This window comes from Solanum pennellii, chromosome 7 (genome assembly GCF_001406875.1).
Source record: "Solanum pennellii chromosome 7, SPENNV200".
Taxonomy (NCBI): Eukaryota; Viridiplantae; Streptophyta; class Magnoliopsida; order Solanales; family Solanaceae; genus Solanum; species Solanum pennellii.
The window spans coordinates 49604599-49624521 of NC_028643.1; the positions used below are offsets into that span (position 1 = coordinate 49604599).

The 19923-nt window shown below is 29.8% G+C and overlaps 1 protein-coding gene across 2 annotated transcripts; it reads left to right on the forward strand.

Moving 5' to 3' along the window:
* Positions 1 to 3479: 3479 nt before the first annotated feature.
* On the forward strand, positions 3480 to 15336 carry LOC107025863 (cadmium/zinc-transporting ATPase HMA3-like). 2 transcript variants are annotated; one of them, XM_015226635.2, is made up of 11 exons: positions 3480 to 3818; positions 6524 to 6781; positions 9967 to 10064; positions 10658 to 10913; positions 11001 to 11138; positions 11386 to 11713; positions 11971 to 12173; positions 12290 to 12495; positions 12566 to 13811; positions 14052 to 14384; positions 14474 to 15336. In XM_015226635.2, exons 1-11 carry the CDS (start codon positions 3611 to 3613, stop codon positions 15130 to 15132), a joined length of 3933 nt encoding a protein of 1310 aa, XP_015082121.1. In that variant the 5' UTR covers positions 3480 to 3610; the 3' UTR covers positions 15133 to 15336. The 2 variants fall into 2 exon arrangements, with proteins under 2 accessions (XP_015082121.1, XP_015082122.1); XM_015226636.2 differs by having other exon boundaries at positions 14067 to 14384.
* The last annotated feature ends 4587 nt before the right edge of the window (positions 15337 to 19923 follow it).

Genomic DNA, 19923 nt, shown 5'->3' on the forward strand with positions numbered 1-19923 from the left:
TTCTACTTATGGGAAAAATATGGAAGAGAGAGATATAGGAAAAATTTGTAGATTTTGATTTTTCTTTAAATTAAAATAATTTGGGAAAAGTGAACTATGGATATACATAGAAATGTAAATAAATTATTTTTTTAGGAGATAAAATAGGGGTTTAATTAGGATACATATTCTTTTCCAAAATAATGACATTTTTGACATTTTAACTAATATTTTTAAAGTAGTGAGTTTTTTTACTAATTAAGATTTAAGTTATTGATTTTGACTAGTTTACTATTTTTTCCTAAAAAAGAAGTGGGGTGGCCCAAAAAGCCTATAACCCACGTACTTGTGGGTTGGGCCGATCATTTTCTGGCCCACACCAAAATGGGATAGCCCGACCTGACCCGTAAAATGTCAAAGCATGTATGAGTTAGCCCGGATGGGGTGGGCTCGCCCAATGACGGCTCTAGTGGTTTGATAATCGATAATTGAATCGGTTAGATACGGGTGTAGTTCTAGCCACAACCTTTTTGACAGTAATGAAGATTTTGTTGGAGAAATTGTTTCAGAGAAGTACTATGTGTCAAAACGTAGATATGATGGAGGAGATTATGGAGAAGAGATGCAAGATCCTAAACATTATGGGAAGAAGGTGTACAAATCTATTTTGTCAGAAATTTAGTTTTAGGGAAAGATTTATTAGATATTATTTGCCCTGCCTTTCTTATCATAAATAGGTTTTGCTTTAGAAAAATATTTAAGATTTGACTAGTCCTTTTCTTGTAGGAAAAGGTTTAGGACTCTATAAATATAAGTTTATTCCTTCTAACTTAATCAACATTCACAATGTAGTACTAAGATTTTGAGAGCTTTGATAATGGAGGAGAATTTATGAACATCCATATATTTCGAGTGAATTAGTTGATGTTATTTCTCTCTATATTTTGTACTTTCATATTTATATTGTATTTACTCATCTCCTTTGTAAATGTAGGTCAATTGATCGAACCACGTTAAATCTGTATGTCTTTTGGTATATTTCTTGTTTATCTTCTTACTTTGAAATTTTCTTTACTAACTTCTACATTACACCTAATTAATTATTTCGATCTAACAGTTTGTGTGCGAAAGGGAAAGGGGTTTGTGTCTGAAATGTATAGATGGGGGAGGAGAAAATAGGAAAGATTGGAGTCTATATTATATTTTCTTATAGAATTTGCTTAGATTTAAGTGTAAATACCACGAAGAATTATAATAGGTAAATTACTAAGATATGCTATATTAAGAAAATATTCTACCATTTAGGATAACAAAATATTTTTTTAATTAAATATAACACATTTTGGGGATTAAAAAATAGTTCAACACTCCAAAGAACTCATTCATTTCTATTTGTTAGTCTCTCTCGCATTTTTTGTCATTTTTTCTTCACAGTAATAATTTGTAATTTTTCCCCCCACAATTTTCATCAAAGAATTATCTTTAAATATTTATATCTTCAAATCATTTTTTGTTCATCTTTCGCGATTTTCACTCAAAATAACGATCAAAAAAATACAAAGATTCAATTTTTTTCTCAAGCGAGGATTTTAAATCTTTGAAATTATAGCAACAAGAGTTCATAAAAAGTTTCGAGCATTGAATTCGTTATTGATGTTTTACGAATTTATGATGAGTTATTTCGATTAATTTTTCTTGCGTATATCTCAATTTTTAAGGTGATTGGTTTAATCTGAAATTGATTTTAGGAAAAATATTAGATTAAAACTAAAAAAAAAGAGAATTTTTCAAAAACGTATCTCAATTGTATTAAAATTATTTTAATTTTGTTATCATAATCGTATTAAAATCATGAACAGTACATTTATAATTATAGACATATCTTTTTTTTTAAAATATCATTCCAAACTTGTAGACTAAAAAACATTTCACATAATATTACAATTCTATTTTGTTATGTAACAAATATGTTTATATTTCATACCAACTGTATTTTGTATTTTGTAATATGTATTAACTGTATGCCTATTCTATATCGTAATGTGTATTTTGCCAATATATTTGTCATATAAATTATGTTCATTTATATAATTGATACAATTATATTCGATATATGATACAAATCAATTGTACTCAGATAATTACTTTTATATTTTGTATCAATTGTATTTATATTTTGTATTAATTTGTATCCGTGATACAACAAATGCAATATGTATTTATCCTCTTTCCTCCCTCTCCTAGTCTCGCTTGCCTCTTTTCTCCCTCTTCTAATCTCACTCACCTCTTTCATTCTCCTAACATATAACTATAATTCATAATTAAGTAAATTATAACTATAAATCTCTAATCAAGTACAAACTATAGTTATTTTTAAAAGTTCCTTATAATAATAATAATAAGTTTTGGGACTTCAAAATTTTAGGCCCAAAAGTAAGTGCTTCACTGTACTCTTTTGAGAGTTAAGTGGGCACTTAATAATTTATACGGGAAATTTACGTAAATATGCTATTTCTTTCGTTTAATAATATTTATTATTTATTGTAATAATATATTTTTTACTTAATCATTTTTAATATATTAATAATATAGTTTACATATTACAGAAAACAATCTATAAAACACATATAATAGAAGTTTTATTAATGAATAATCCATTTCTTACACATTTTAATACACTTGTAATACAATGTGTTAATTTCTTACCAAATAAGCATAATATATTTTGAAACAGTTATAATACATATATATTGCATACATAATTCACATTTAATATATTTTACAGATTTATCATAGTATTGCTATAAATAGTAAGAAATAAAAATATATCATCTTCCAAATTCATGATTAAAATTACAGTGTTTGACTTTTGAAACTCGAATTATATCACACAACTTTGAAACGAATCGAGTAATCTTTTACGCTACATAACAGACTAACAGTATACAAATAAAATAATAAAATTAGACTTTCATTTCATATAGATTACTGAAATCTTTTTATATTAGTGATGATAATAAAAGGGATAATGCACAAGTACCCCTTCAATCTATGTCCGAAATCTCAGAGACACATTTATACTATACTAAGATCCTATTACTCCCCTGAACTTATTTTATTAATAATTTTCTACCCCTTTTTGACCTACGTAGCATTATCTTGGGGGCTCAATGCTGGCTGAATTTTTTTTTCAAACTAGTGTCACGTACACCGATTAAAAAATTATTTATAAAATAAATTCAGAAGGGTAATAGGACCTTAGTATAATATAAGTGTGTCTCTAAAACTTTGGACATAAGTCGAGGAGGTATTTGTGTATTTCCCTGTAATAAATTAATAAATATAATAAAGTACAAACTCAAAGTTGGAAAAGAAAAAGAGGAAAAGCTAAAGTTGGTGATATACATTTCTTATAAACTTTTCTTTCTTGAGGGTAGGGTGGGGTGGGGGTGGGTGGAGTGGCATGCTCTTCTTATTTAAACCCCTATATTTTAGTGCTTCTCTCATTCTTTGCATGTTTTCATAAAAAAAAACCAAGAATTAGTCTCTCTTTTTTTCATTTATTTTCTTTTTCTTCTATCCCCTTAGAAACACAACAATTTAAACTCTTGGAAGAGAAAAGAAAAAAAAAATGAAAGAAAGTGAGAAAATTAATAATGATATAAATAAGCTAAGCAAGAGCTATTTTGATGTTCTTGGGATTTGTTGCACTTCAGAAGTTGTTTTGGTTGAGAAAATTCTCAAGAATCTTGATGGTGTTAGAGAAGTTTCAGTAATTGTCACAACAAAGACTGTCATTGTTACTCATGATGCTCTTCTCATTTCTCAACAACAAATTGGTAAGATATTTATAATAATTATTGTTCTGTCTGTTTTAATTTATGTGACTTATTTTCTCGATATGTAAAAAACATCTCACGTGAAATTAGCCGCATCAAAAGTGATAATTCTTGTCAAGATGTCACAATTCATATTATAGTTTTTTTTTCCCTTTCTTGTGCTTTTAGTTTGTTTACTTTCTTATCACTTAGATGAATCATCCAAAAACAAAGACCACAAAAATATATAGGCATAATAATTCGATCTTTGTATTTAAGTGCTCTATGTATTTTTTTGCTTATTTTCTTCTTCATCTTGTGTTTGGTACACTCTTTGTTGTAGCTTATTGATTTTTTAATTTGTCTATAAAGAAAAAGGAATGATATTATATATTTAATATTGATTTTTATTTTATTTTATTTTAATAGTTTAACCGGCTTGTTCAAAACTATAGATTTAAATCTTATTTTTGATATATTATATATAATTTTAGTTTTAATTTTATGTTTAATCAAATGAAAAAAAAAATGAAGGGATTTATTTGTTTTTTTTCCTTCCCTAATTTAATTACGTGGCACTATTCTCTTTCAAATTTATTAAAGCAAAATAATAATAATAATAACGAAAAAATTTAACTTTATACTTAACGTCTTGTGTTGAATTACATGTGTAAACACACAAATACGATAACATATTTAGTATCATTACTTTTAAATGTCTTTTCTTCTGGCCAATCAGATCATATAATAAAATTGAAAAAAAAAAAGTTGGAATGCCTTTAATTTTGTTCCTTAATGGTTAGTATACTTTCGTTATAATAATGCATTATGTATATATTTTTTATATTAATAACTTATATATAGTTGCAAGAACTATTAGTTTTAAATATTTTTTTTATTTATTCACACTTTTTTATATTTTTCATATTTCTACATAAACGAATAAAACAATTATAGAAAATAAGAAAAAATTCAAATAATTATAATTAAAGAAGTCAGTCATGTGTGAGAAAGAGAATATATACTTGTAAATGATTTTTTTATAAATTAAGATAAAACATTATTTTTCACTTTTATTAGACGAAAAAAGATATATGTGTTACATTTTTTGTAATGAAAGGATATATGTTATTCACTTTTATAACGATGGAACTATGTAAATTTTTTTAACGAAATTATATCAGTTCTGAATAACAAAATTGAGGCATAATTTAATTTTAATTAATTTGAAAGTAATAATTATGAAGTGATTTTTTCTTTTAAGAAATCACCAAAGTAGGAAGCAGAAACCGTTTTCATTTATTCATGTGATGTTTGCTGCTACTATTCTTAGTATTATTAGATTGATTTAACTAAGACGGAAAAAAAGAATGAATTATTTTTAAAATTAATTAATTACACGATTTGTCTTTTAAATAAACTGATTTTTTCAGTTTTTGTTTTTAGAAATCAAAGTTATGTCTAGTAGTACATAAGTTCTTTAGAAGTGCAAGAGTATAATTTATAAAATATTATAATGTAAAAATATAAAATTATACTTTTGAAAAAAATTATTTGTTTTGAGGGACAAAAATTAACTTTTGAAAAATCTAAACATGTATGAATTCTCTTTTGGGTAAAAAAAAAAAGAAGTTGGGTTGAAAATTAATTTTTTTTTTCTTTTTTATATTTAATAATAATTTAATCATAAATCTCTCTATTTTATCTTTATTAAAAAAAATTATCTATGAAAATTTCAGTCTTAAAAAAAATTAATATTTTTTAATTACGTATTTAGCCAAACTCCTTCACATAGAATAGTGAGTGAGGATTTGTCCAGACTAACAAAGTGTGATATCAATCCCAAAGATTTACAAGAGTATCTTCTATTTTTTATTTTTTAAAACAAAAGGGTATCACATATCAAGTAAGGGATCAGAGAATATTTGTGTGATAATTATTCTAATAAATCTAAAAACATTACACGTTTATGTGTTGTAATTAGTTCTTAATAAAAACAATTAATAAAACAAGTTAGTTGGCTTTCCAATATTTCCATCTTGTCACACCATATATGTTCCCTACTTACGTGTTTCCACTTCAAAACCTCTCCTCCATTCACCCTCTTGACTTATTATTGATATCGGTAACGGATTTTGGATTTTTATCGAGAAATTTTGGGGAAAAAATATATTTGAGATTTAATTTTTCAATCTTAAAGGGTAAATTTTGAATTTCCTAAACTATTATTCTAACTTTTATTTTATATTCTGGAAGTTCAAAATAATATATATATAATTTTTCATCAAAGTATTAGGTTTCTAGTTGTTAATAATTTGGTGATGGAGAGGCTTCTATTGAATTCTCAAAGAAAATATTTTGACTCATTTGTGGCTTTGCTTCTTCTTTGGGTTGAAGAGTAGTTGTAGGAACTTACCCCCTTTTTAGCTAAATTGCACCTTAATGTAAGCATTTTTTCAATTGATAAAGAGCAAATGGAGAAAAAGAAATAATATATTTTTATATTTAGTAATAATTTTATTTTAAAATTCTCATTTCGATCCTGACGAGATGATTTTGTAACCACACTAACATCTTACTCTATACAAAGTTAAACTGCATCACATAAATTGGAACAGATGACGAAGTACCAAAATAGTTATTGTAATTTGCAATTAACTTCCATTACATGAGTTAATATATCTTTAGTTTTACTAATCATTGTTAATTTTTTTTTTTTTTTGTAGTTAAAGCATTGAATCAAGCAAGACTAGAAGCAAGTATAAGAGTGAAAGGATTGCAAAACTACCAAAAGAAATGGCCAAGTCCATTTGCAATTGGTAGTGGAATTTTGCTTGCTCTTTCATTTTTGAAGTATTTTTACCCACCTCTCCAATGGTTAGCACTTGTTGCTGTTGCTGTTGGAATTCCCCCTATTATTTTTAGGGGTATTGCTGCCATACGCAACTTCACACTTGACATCAACATTCTTGTATTAATTGCAGGTACTTTCCCTTATTTTACTCTTTAATTATTGTCGTGAATATAGGACATTAAAATTGTCTCTATGTGACCTATAGTTTATCATGAATTTGAGTCGTGAATTGATTGAATGCTAATGACTGAATCAGAGTATGACGATTCTTTTTTGAATCATGTGTGAATACATAATATTTTGTGTATCTGATCAGAGTGTGATGACTCTTGAATCATGTGTGGATACAAAATGTTTTGTGCATCTGGTTGTTCTGAATTGATACATGGTCCTACTATTAAGCTTTGTGATGGAGATTTGTCTCTTGGTTTTGATTTATTAGCTTGGATATACACTCTTTTATTTGTGGTGCTTAAATCTTGATTCTTGATTATGCTTTGTGATTCATTATATCATTAAGTATACATCACTATATAGGGCAATTAGATATTGTATATTATTTAATAATGCAATCTTTTTCTTTAACTAATATACAAGATTGGAGTGGGAGGGATATATGATTCTTGGGGATTTTAGATGCAAATATGTATTGGACCACCTAGTGTCTTTAAAAAAAAATGAAATCATGGGATGATTGATATAGTACTACTAAAAAGTAATCTTTTTTAATCCTATCACTATTAAAAATACTCATTTTGTCAATAATGTTCCCATCTAAATCTTTTAAGAAATATGGGATTAATTATAATTTGCCTATTTTAGGATACTGTCATTTATGCATTAATTTGTGAAATAACAAGTCTTTAGGAACATATGTTTTTAGTAAGGCGACATAAATAGAAATGGAGGGAATATTAATTATGTATAAAATATGTATATTGTGTACAAAAACAATTATATATAAATTATTATTTTGATGTGGGAGTTAGAAAATCCCTAAAATGAATTCAAAAGGCAAGATGTAATGTGATTGAAAAAAAAAAAGAAGTTTTGTCTACTAAGGAAAATTACAAAAAAATTGCTTGTGTAATTGTCACAATATATATTCCACAAATGGAATTCCTATGTGTAAAGCACCAAAGAAAAAAGAAGCCAACATTAGTAATGTTTAAATGTGTAACGCTTCTCCTTTTCCCCTCAAATAATTGCAAAGAAAATGACTTTAATTGCACCAACACTTTCTCTCCCTTTTGTAGATTATAATAGGAAAAAAAAAGTTTATTTGATAAAATTTTCTCCGTCATTTTTTAATTGTCATAGTTTTTTTTTACAATCTTTGCCGTACTCTTTTCTTTTCATTTCATATGTATTGATTTGACTAAATATAAAAGTTTTAAAATAAATTGAGTGTGCATATATAAGATATTAAAAAATAAACTTTTTTTAAATTTTATAATCTTAAATTGGCATGAGGATCGTAACTGTTTGTAATCGTTGTGGTCTTGTGGATATATTTTATATATAAACAATGTATATATACTAGTAATATGCAAATTATATTAGCTTTAATTTGTAACTTATAAAAATTGTCTTTTCTTTTTGTTGTTGTGGGCTTTATTGGGATAATTCCAAATGCCAGTCTCCAGACAGTTGAGTTTCCCAAAAAAAAAATTAAAAAATTTTGAAGCAAGAAAATGAGCACTGAAGATTTTCTTTAAAATTCATTTTATATTTAGCATAAAGTATAATGTCCTCCATTTTTCTATGAGGTAAAAATAAAACCAAATTTTGTTCATAACTACAATAATGCATTTAGGGTTGTTTGAGAATTGGTTAGAATTATACTGATATTAATAATATAAGGGGTAGTTTTAGTGGCGTAGCCACATGGTGTTCAATTCGTCGGAAAAAAATTAGCATATATACAAGTAAAATGATAAATGAAATGATTAAATAACCTATTTTAGACACCCTTAATATAACAAGTTGCTATTTCTGGACACCCTTTAAGAGATTTCTGGCTCCGCCACTGGGTGATTTGGTAGCAAGTTAGAGCTATGTAGTTATTAGTAAGGTAGATATTATTTACGAGTGAATCTATATATTATCTATTATGCATGTATAGATATGCATGGATTAATTATTCATGTATTAGTTATTTCATCTTCTACACTGTATAAGATAATACATAGATTTCCTCATAACTTATACATGTACTCCTACTCATGTGAGTTTTTAAATTGTCAACCAAACATCGTATTAATTTATACAAAAATAACTTATTTCCTACCTACTACCGTACTACGTTGTATAAGTTATATGTTAATTAGTACATGAATAACATGTTTCTTATCTAGCTACCAAACGACTCTTAGGAATAAATTATGAAAAAATTTATGTATTATTTTATATGCAAAGATTAATTATTTATTTATTAATTATACATGTATTAATTATCCAACCTTTTATGATTATTCATAAAACAACACAATTTTTATCATAACTTATTGTAAATCACATATTTATTAGTTGTGTACAATTTTTATATTGTAAATCAAACACCATATACATAACTGACGTTCAGACCAACTACCTGACAACCCCTTACTATATGGAAAAGTAGACATGGTGAAAAGCACAAAGGTGACTTTTCCTTGGGCACTTCAAAAACTTTAATCTTTAAAAAAAAGTAGAAAGATGAGATTCTTTGTAAAAGAAAACGTCACTCAAACTCTTATTAACTTCTATCTTTATGAATTGGTGATGTATCTTTTTGACAAATGCCTAAGAATCTAGTTGCTTTTACCATCTTTAAATTGAGGGGTGATTGTAGAAAACCAAAAAAAAAAAAAAAAATCAGATTAAAGAAAAAATCGATAATTCTTTTAATTTTTATTTTAATTATAAAAATTAGACAATATTTAGTTTGATTCGATGTTTTAAAAAGTGGTGGCATAAAGCGAGGTGTTTTATGCAACATAGGGTAAGGTGTAAGCCTCGATTACACATAACATAAGTACCATGTATCTACCAGACGTATATCTAATGTGTTTTCAATTTTATAATTTTATTACTATAAAAATAAATATTTTCAATAATTCTGCAAATAAATTCGAGTAAATCACTAATAATATAGAGAAAAAAATTATAATTATTATTTGAGAAAGGTAATCATAAAAAAAATTATAATAACTGAGATAATTTCTAAAATAAATTCATCATCCTTTTTCAGATCTCCACATCTACTAGTCATAAATTTTTAAATAAAATGAAGGTACAAATATTAACTTTATGACTTGTTTTGGTGATGTGCAGTTGCTGGATCAATTGTTTTACATGATTATTGGGAAGCTGCTACTATTGTGTTCTTATTCACTATTGCTGAATGGCTAGAGTCAAGGGCAAGTCACAAGGTTGGTGAATTTGAATTTTTGTCCTCACACAGGGAAATTGAAATGTATATATGTATCTTGTATATGTATACGCCACATCGAGCCCAAAATTGCACGTACCATATGATCTTTACATTTCTCAATGATATGTATACGTGTCATATATATTCTTTTTTTTTATAAGCTTGTCAGCTTAAAAGTCTGCTAGTTATTCTTCTTGACTTGCACTCATTAGCTCGCCCTATGTCATGGGCGTCACATACAACCCCCTTAGGAAATGAGGTTTGCCTAACCATCATATTGCATGAGTTTGTTTCTGATACCATATTTATCACAATAAAAGCACATAGTACATATTGTCCGCGTTGACCTAAACAAATTTGTCTCTTAGGCGATGCCTCGTCATGCTCAAAAGTGTGCGTACCATGTGAAAATGTCTTTCATACTATGTATAACACTTTTTTCCCTCTCCCTTTGCATGGTGCATTTTGACTGAAGGTATCATACGCACCCCTTCTTCGAAAGATTGTCAATGAATGTTTTTGTGTATGCTACACTAAGTTTGTATCGTTATTTCGTTATGCTGACAAAAGAAAGCAAATATGGTTATGTAGGCTAATGCTGTTATGTCATCACTGGTGAATATAGTCCCTCCTACAGCAGTTTTAGCTGAAAACGGAGAAGTAGTAAATGTTGATCAAGTCAAGTTGAATAGCATTCTTGCTGTGAAAGCTGGTGAAACTATACCGATTGATGGAATTGTAGTCGAAGGGGAATGTGATGTGGATGAGAAAACTTTGACAGGGGAGTCATTTCCAGTTTCTAAGCAAAAAGACTCAACGGTCTGGGCTGGGACTACAAATCTAAATGGTAAGATAGTATTCATTCATACTTCAATTTTTGAAGTTTTAGAACTTCAAGTATTGTTTGTTAATTGAAATTTGTTCCTTTCTTTAGGTTATATCAGTGTTAAGACTACAGCTCTGGCTGAAGATTGCGCGGTGGCTAGGATGGCGAAACTTGTAGAAGATGCTCAGAACAAGAAGTCAAAAGCTGAAAGATACATTGACAAATGTGCTAAGTATTATACACCAGGTTAGTTAATCTACAGTTGTACCACATTGAGTCATAAGTATTGCGTGAACTCGTGTTCTGTCTTATTCATCACTTCATTGTCCTCTCCCTTTTGTGATATGAGATTTGCCGTTGTCTAAGTTATGAGATGAACCCCTTCTTCGGAAGCTTGCCATAAGTCTAACAGTCATTCTCTCTTACTCTCCGTCATTAGCCTACCTTCTGTCAGGGGAGTACAAGTCTGATTTCAACTGGTGATGTTTTGCAGTAATTGTGGTTATAGCTGCTGGTTTCGCAATAGTTCCTACAGCATTAAGGGTTCACAACCGTAAAGAATGGTATCGGTTGGCTTTAGTCGCTTTGGTGAGTGCATGTCCATGTGCACTTGTGCTATCTACACCAGTTGCTATGTGTTGTGCACTTTCAAAGGCAGCAACATCAGGTCTTCTGTTCAAAGGAGCAGAGTACCTTGAAACTCTTGCTAAAATCAAAATCATGGCTTTTGACAAAACTGGAACAATAACTCGAGGAGAGTTTGCAGTGACTGAGTTCAGGTCTCTCATTGATGGCCTTAGCCTCAATACACTTCTTTACTGGTAAGGTTACTACTCATACATGTCATTTTAAAACTCGAGGACAGTTCGGATTTCTACTACTCTCAGTGGAGTAAGCACTTCTCCTTAACGCTATTGATAGTGATATAACATGATTAGATTTTTGGCATATATTCATAAAATATGAATTAAGGCATGCCACATTCTCATACTGAAGTATCTGAAATGGCTCTCCGTGGTTCACGATAGAGTCAAAGTAGCATGTTTGGATCTTTAGATTCTACAGTGAATGTTTTCAGGGTTTCAAGCATTGAGAGCAAGTCAGGTCATCCGATGGCAGCTGCTCTTGTCGACTATGCACAATCAAATTCTGTCGAGCCAAAGCCTGATAGAGTGGAGCAGTTTCAAAATTTTACTGGTGAGGGAATTTATGGAAGAATTGATGGAATGGAAATCTATGTAGGGAATAGAAAGATTTCTTCAAGAGCTGGATGTACTACAGGTAAAAGACTGATCTTCTTTCTTTTTGTGCTTATAATCATCGCAAAAATAGAACACGCGGACTATAATAGAGACGTGAAAACTTTCAGTGACCTGTTTTAGCCTTGAAATTTTCAGTGCCAGAAATAGAGGGTGGTGATAGTTTACAAGGAAAGTCTGTTGGATACATATTTTTGGGATCCTCTCCAGCTGGACTTTTCCGTCTTTCTGATGTTTGTCGAACTGGCGTAAAGGATGCAATGAGAGAACTGAAGCAGATGGGAATCAAAACTGTGATGCTCACTGGTGATTGTTATGCAGCTGCCAACCATGTGCAGGATCAGGTATATTTAATCGAAAATCTAAAAGTGCTTCTAGTTTATACAAATGAGCTAAGTCGAAACGTATTTGCAGTTAGATGGAGCTTTGGATGAATTTCAAGCAGAACTCTTACCAGAGGACAAGGCAACAATCATTAAGGGATTTCAGAAGGAAGCTCCAACAGCAATGATTGGCGACGGAATTAATGATGCTCCTGCATTAGCAACAGCTGATATTGGTATCTCAATGGGTATCTCTGGGTCAGCGCTTGCGAAGGAAACAGGACATGTTATACTAATGACAAATGACATTGGAAGGATACCGAAAGCTGCACGTCTTGCTAGAAGAGTTAGAAGGAAAATAATTGAGAATATGATAATAGCAATTGGTACAAAGGGTGCCATAGTTGCATTGGCAATAGCAGGTCATCCGTTGGTTTGGGCTGCTGTCCTCGCAGATACTGGGACATGCTTGCTAGTGATTTTGAACAGCATGCTACTGCTGCGAGGAGCTACACGTAGACATGAGAAAAAATGTTGTAAATCTTCTACTTCCTCGCATGCTCACCACCACAAAGACAAAGCTTCTTGTTGCAAGTCGGAAAAGACTCCTCAACAATGTTGCTCTGATATTGAGTCACAAAAAGAATGTAGAAAGCAATCATGCTCTTCCGAGGCATGTGTTCAAAGATGTCAACCTATCCCCTCAGGATCAACGTCATGTGGAAATGATCAGCGCTCAGACTCCATTCAAAATAATGGTCATCATTCTCATTCGCATCCTCAGTGCTGCTCATCCAAGATGTCTGTTACAGCACGCCAATCTGCAGTTTCAGAATCGAAGTCATGCGGAAGTAACAATTGCTCAGACTCCATTCACAAGACTAGTTGTCATTCCTCGACAAACTCCTTAATAAGTTCTTCAGATTTGTCAGCTCCACAATGTCATTCTGCCACTTCAAGCTCCAAATCATGTGGAAGTACCAAGCACTCCAACTTGAGTGACAAAAATTGTTGTCGATCTCAAGAAATTCCTCAAACGTGCTCTACCAAGAAGGCTGCTCATGGATGCCACTCTGAAGTTTCTGGTCCTAAATCATGTGGAAATAGCAAGTATTCTGACTCAATAGACAACAATATCCATCATTCACATTCTGATCGTCAAACATGCACGTCCAAGGCGTGTGCTCCACAAAGCCCATCTGCAACTTCAAGCTCAAGGACATGTGGAAATACGAAGTGCTCTGACACCACTAGCAAGATTTCTTGTCATTCACATGCTAACTCTGAACCATGCTCTTCAAAGAAGTCTGGTCCAACATGCCAAAATGCTAATTCAGGTACGACTGTAGTCAACTTCTTCTTATTCCTTTTCCCTCCTTAAACCAAACGATAGAATCGAAAGTATTATTTGGCCTTCTATTTTCCAATACAAGGGATGGCTAAACCTGAAATCAGGTAGTCTAACACATAGGCTTTCACATACTGCATTCAGAGAAGAGCAGCCAAGCTTTTACTATGAGAACAAACTAATTAAACTTATTCTTTTTGAAGCATAAGGTACAATAATTGTTGATTAGCTTTGATATTATCAGGTTCGAGGTCATGCGGAAATCACAAGTGCCAAGACTCTGCAACCGAGCACGGTGTTCATTCACTTACTGATCCACTCTCCGAGGAAGTGATTCCGAAGCAGAAAATCTTGGTTTTGGAATCAAATCATGATCTTAGTCATGGCTGCTGTGAAGAGGAACATGATCATCACCCAAATTTAGACAAAGCATATGACAGTTGTGCATTACAAGAATGTCATTATTCGGTTCAAGGAGATATAACTGACATATCAAAAACTGGAATCCAGGAAACTTCTCATTGTGATAGCACCAATCAAACATGCCAAACTGTAATTTCAGGTAGACACAAACTTTACTCCTACAACAAAACGTTTGATTAAGCACTGCTGTATCGATCATGTCTACTAATCAAGATTTGAGAATTTCAGGCTCAATGATCTGTGGAGATAATAAGAGCCTGGACTCTGTAGACATCCATGGGTGTCATTCACATGCTCATCCACCCCACAAGGAGGAACCACATCATTCTGTTGGACATGGCTGTTCGGACAAGGAACACGATCATTCACATCCAGAGAAAGCATTTGACAGTTGTGCAACACAAGAATGTTGTTTTTCAGTTCAGGACCACAGCATTGACATATCCGAAAATGGAAGTCAAGGAACTGATCATTGTGACAGCATTAAACAAAGCATGGTCATCCCAAGTAGCTGCAAACATACACCACAAGAGAAGGTAAGTCACTGTGGATTTCACTTTACAACTATCCCTACTGATGAAGAACTAGCGAAGCTGGTTAGAAGATGTTGCGATTACAGACCATGCCACAACGTCCGTTCTGGCTGCAGAAATCATGCTACAGAATGTGGTCCAACCACCCGATCAACAATCAATATCTTACGGGACAACCATCATAATCATCATCATCATCATCTAGACTGCAGTGGTCGTAAGGTTTGTTCGCCAATTGAGAAGAGACACATTGGTGGATGCTGTGAGAGCTTCAGAAAAGAATGTTGCCCCAAGAACATTAATCATTTTGCATCAAGTTTTGGAGGAGGTTTATCAGAAATTGTTTTAGAGTAAGATGCAATCTTAAAAGTGTAAATATGTTGCAACTTTTCTACCTATTTTATCTTCAAGAAGCTGAGATGTTATTTTGTATGAACTTAGCTATTACCATGGCTTGTATACTAATCCTAAAAATGGTTTGTGTATTTGTTGAATTCTAACAAAGTTGGGAACTTCAATGTCATTTGCATGAAAAAATCAGCTCATGTTGAAGGCCGACTATGCTTATTTGCGCACAACTAGTTTTTTCAACGGAATTTTTTCAAAATGTCAATATTTTAACATTTAGTAGGATCCCGTAGTCACACTTTCAATTTTTATTTAAAATGTCAATATTTTTGTTTGTTATGTATTTAATTCACATTGTTTTTATTTTGATTTAATTGAAAGAATACAATTTTTTCATAATAGAAAGGAGAAATTTAGGGGAGAGAATATTTTTTAAAAGGAATATATCACTTAAAATACTCATCAGTTACAAATTCAATATTTTATAAAAGGAACATATCACTTAATATCTCTCATCTTTACATAAAAAAAGAAAATCTAAAAAAAATCCCAAAAAATCAAATCCTTTGTCTTCTTCATCATTCTCGCATGAATTTTGGCGCCGGGAACAATGGAGAATCCAAAGGTTAAGCTAATGTTTAGCTATGGTGGAAAAATTCAAATTCGTCCTCACGATCATCAACTATCCTATGTTTGCGGCGATACTAAAATCCTCTTCGTTGAAGTGAGTTTGATTAAATTTCATTTTTTTTACGAGAAGATTTTGAAAACGAGTATAATTTCATTGACAAACAACTTTGGAGAAGGAATTTTCAACTGGAACTTCGAAATAATCCGTGAAATACAATTAATCAAGTATTTGTTAATTGTTGAATCATTAATTTGTATGGGAGTTTTGACATGAACAATTTTTTTATTTTTTTGGGTAATTTTTTTTTTTGGATGACGAGACAGAGTTTTACTAATGCACAAGTTAATACAGATTTGTATTTGAGTTTGGAGAAAAAAACACAGTATACGAAGAAGAAAGGGAGAGTCAAAAAAAGAAAATTGCAACAATTGTATTCAGACCGATTGTATTCATATTAATTTTTGTTTGTCAAATGTTTTTCTTTTGCTCAACATTTGTATTTTTGTTAAAAATATTGTATTTCATTTTTAGTTTGTAGTTATCTCAATAGGTATTCCAAATCAATTTGTATTTCTTAAGTATAAAAATATCATATTTCTTTTTCAGAGTTAATTTGTATTTCTTTTAAAATAATATTGCATTCTTCCTTAACTGATTGTATTATTTTCACTTTGTATGCTATTTTTTATTAGAATTATGTATCCTTTCTTAAATTATATTCATAAGTAATAATTGGATTATATTGAGATACAATCAATAATGTTTTTATAATACAAATAATAGAAATATATATTTGACAGACATGTAATACAATTTTAATCACTGAGATACAATTTTTAGTTTTTACTATGAAGTAAATATCAATTTTAATTTGAATGGTAAAGTGAGCACATGAAGAAATGCTGACTTGTTATTGAAATTGTTGTTGAACTACAAAAATGAACACAATAAATACTAACTTTAATTGAAATACAAAAGTGACTTTGTTAGTATATCATTATGATAAACAAAAATGAAAAGAAATACAAACTCGTCTGTATACAATGTGAGAGTTAAATACAAATTGATCACAGTAAAATATTCAACTCAATATGATATTCGATTTTAATTTGAATGATAAAATGAGCACATAAAATACAAAAGATGCATACCTTCATCAAAGGGTTGTTATGAATATCTTTAGAAATATATTTTTCAACTTTTGAAAAAAAAAAAGAAATAAAAATAACAAGAGGGAGAGTGATGTGGGAGTTTAAAAATGGGAGTTTAAAAATGGAGAATAATTGGAAGAGGTAAATATGAGAGAGAAAATATTTATCTAAAAAAAATATGAGAGAGAAAATTGAAAAATGTGTAATTAAGGTGCAACAAAATAAAAAGTAAATTAGGATACAAAATGATTTCTAAAATAATGACATTTTGACATTTTTACTAATTTTTATGAAGTATAGAGGTTTTTACTAATTACGTTAGATTTTTTGAATCTACTTAGATAAAGTATATCTAGAACAAATTAACCTAATTTTGAGATACATGTATCTGGACATATCAAAATTTGATATGAATTCATAATATTACAGCATAGTGTGTAATTTAGTAATTAAATTATGAGAAAATTAGCAAACTAGTCAAATAACTTAACTTAATTAATAAGAATCTCTATACTTTACAAATATTAGTAAAAATGTCAAAATGTCATTATTTTAGAAAGGATTGTATATTCTAATTTACTTCCTATTTTATCTCATTTTAATTATGAATTTTCCAATTAATCCTCTCTTATATGTTTTTTTAAAAATGAAATATTTTCTCTCTCTCATATTTTCATATTCTAATTCTTCTCCATTTCAAAATCATCTAAGGAATGTCAAGCCTGTCTGTTTAAGAATCCTCTGTTCATGAATCGGATGTGCGCGGAAGCTGCTTTCCCCGGATGCGAAATTGAAAGAACCATGTCTTTTTTCTTAGAAAAACCTCCTCATCAACTCTCTATCTTTCGAACCACACAAAGGGGAGGGAAAGTCAATTTAAACATAGTGCCACCATAACCCTAAGAAAACGAGATTGTGTTTGTGTGTGTAGACTATCCTTGGAAGTATCTATTCTATCTCTCTCTTCTTCTTTTTTTTCAGAAATTGAAAATATATTTATAAAGATATTCACACAATTCCTTTTATTAAAATATGAGTCTTTATCCGTTTTTTAATATTTGTTTTATGATTTTATTTTTGTTTAAATCATTCAAAATTGTTGTTTGTAGTTGAAATCACGTTTTGGGTTTGATAAACTCTAAATCACTCTCCAATGACAGAATCTAAGAAAATTACTAAGGAATTCAGCTTAATCAACAATGTTCTACTTTCAAATATCACAATTTTCTACTTAGAACACAAATGACGATAATTTTATATTTTAATTTGTTTATTTTGTATTTCATATCACTTTGTATACAAACAAGTTCTATTTTTTAATTTTGTATTATTCATAATCGTATACCAACAAAGTCACATTTGTATTTCAATTTAAGTGCGTATTTATTGTGCTCATTTTGTTTTTCAATCTTAATTTTCAATGACAACAAGTTTGTATTTTTTTATTATGTTTTCATCATAATTATATACCAACAACTTTTATATTTTAAGTGTTCACTTTACAATTCAAATTAAAATTGAATATCATATTGTGGTGATTATTTTATTGTGATCATTTTGTATTTAACTCTCACATTGTATTCAGAAAAGTTTGTATTTTTTTGTGTTCATCATAATGATATATCAACAAAGTCAATTTTGTATTTCAACTGATGTGAGTATTTATTGTGCTCATTTCGTATTTTAGTCTCAATTTCAATGACAACAAGTTTGTATTTCTTTTTATTATGTTTTCATCATAATTGTAAATCAACATATTTTGTATTTTATATGCTCACTTTTACCATTTAAATTAAAATTGGTATTTTACTTTCATAGTGACACTAAAATTGTATCCTAGCGATCAAAATTGTATTACATAACTGCCAAATATATTTTTCTTTTATTTATATTACAAAAATTTTACGGATTGTATTCCAATATAATCTAATAATTTATAATGAATACGATTAAAGAAAGATACATATTCTAGAAAAAGAATAGCATACATAATTAAAATACTACAATCTGTTGAGGTTGATACAATATTCTAAAAAATACAAATTTAAAAAGTGCAATTTAATCGAATTCATTTCAACAGAAATAGAGTATTATCAATGAAAATTGAAAAATCGATACTAGAAATTTGATGAACAAGTGGGATGAGTTCTTTGTATTTATTTTTTTGAATTATTTGTATTTACTTTTGAATTTTTGTAACTGATGAAACTTTTAAGCAATTGTTTTTTTTTTAAATCTCCCCCCTAAATTTTCTCCTTTTTGTTAGTTAACAATTATGTTCTTTAAATCAAAACAAATAATAAAAACTTAAATAAGATACATAATAAACTAAAATTTTGACATTTTTACTAAATATTAAAAGTGTTGACAATGGTTCCTATTAAATGTTAAAATATTGACATTTTGAAAAATTTTCCTTAAATTATATACTAGTGATATTATTGTAAGTTACCATTAAATAAAATGTTTTGACCCATTGGCCGATCTCGGCCCCGCCCCGATCAAGCTCAATGACTAGGGGTTTATATGGGTCAGACTTATAAGCCCTAGTTTTAAATGGGCTTGAAAAATCCTATACCAACTCTACCCCAATAACGAGTTGGGTTGGACCGACCCCATTGGCTAAGCCCATTTTGACGGCTCTACCCACTATCCCGGCCCAAAATTGTCTTTTGAATATTTATGATAACATTTTTAAATTATAATTTGATTCAAAAAATTATAAAAAATATACTTTTAAAAAAAATGACCTGACACGGTACAGCCCATAGCCCACGTATGTGGGCTGATTGACCATTTTTTGCCTACAAAAAATGAGCTAACCCGACTTAACCCTTCAAATTTCAAAATATGTATAAATTAACCCAGATGAATTAGACCAGCTCATATTGACAACTCTATTCACCACACTCCAAAATACTCACAATTGTTTGTATTAATAAGATCACGCCAAACACCTTGGTAACACTCGTGTGCTAAAGAATTCAACTCACTAATCATTGATTCTTGATGATA

Coding starts and splice junctions, on each gene's coding strand:
- LOC107025863 (XM_015226635.2), top strand. CDS start 3,611: ATGAAAGAAAGTGAGAAAATTAATAATGATATAAATAAGCTAAGCAAG. Junction 11,139..11,385: donor TGCTAAGTATTATACACCAG/GTTAGTTAATCT, acceptor GATGTTTTGCAG/TAATTGTGGTTATAGCTGCT. Junction 13,812..14,051: donor ATGCCAAAATGCTAATTCAG/GTACGACTGTAG, acceptor ATTGTTGATTAG/CTTTGATATTATCAGGTTCG.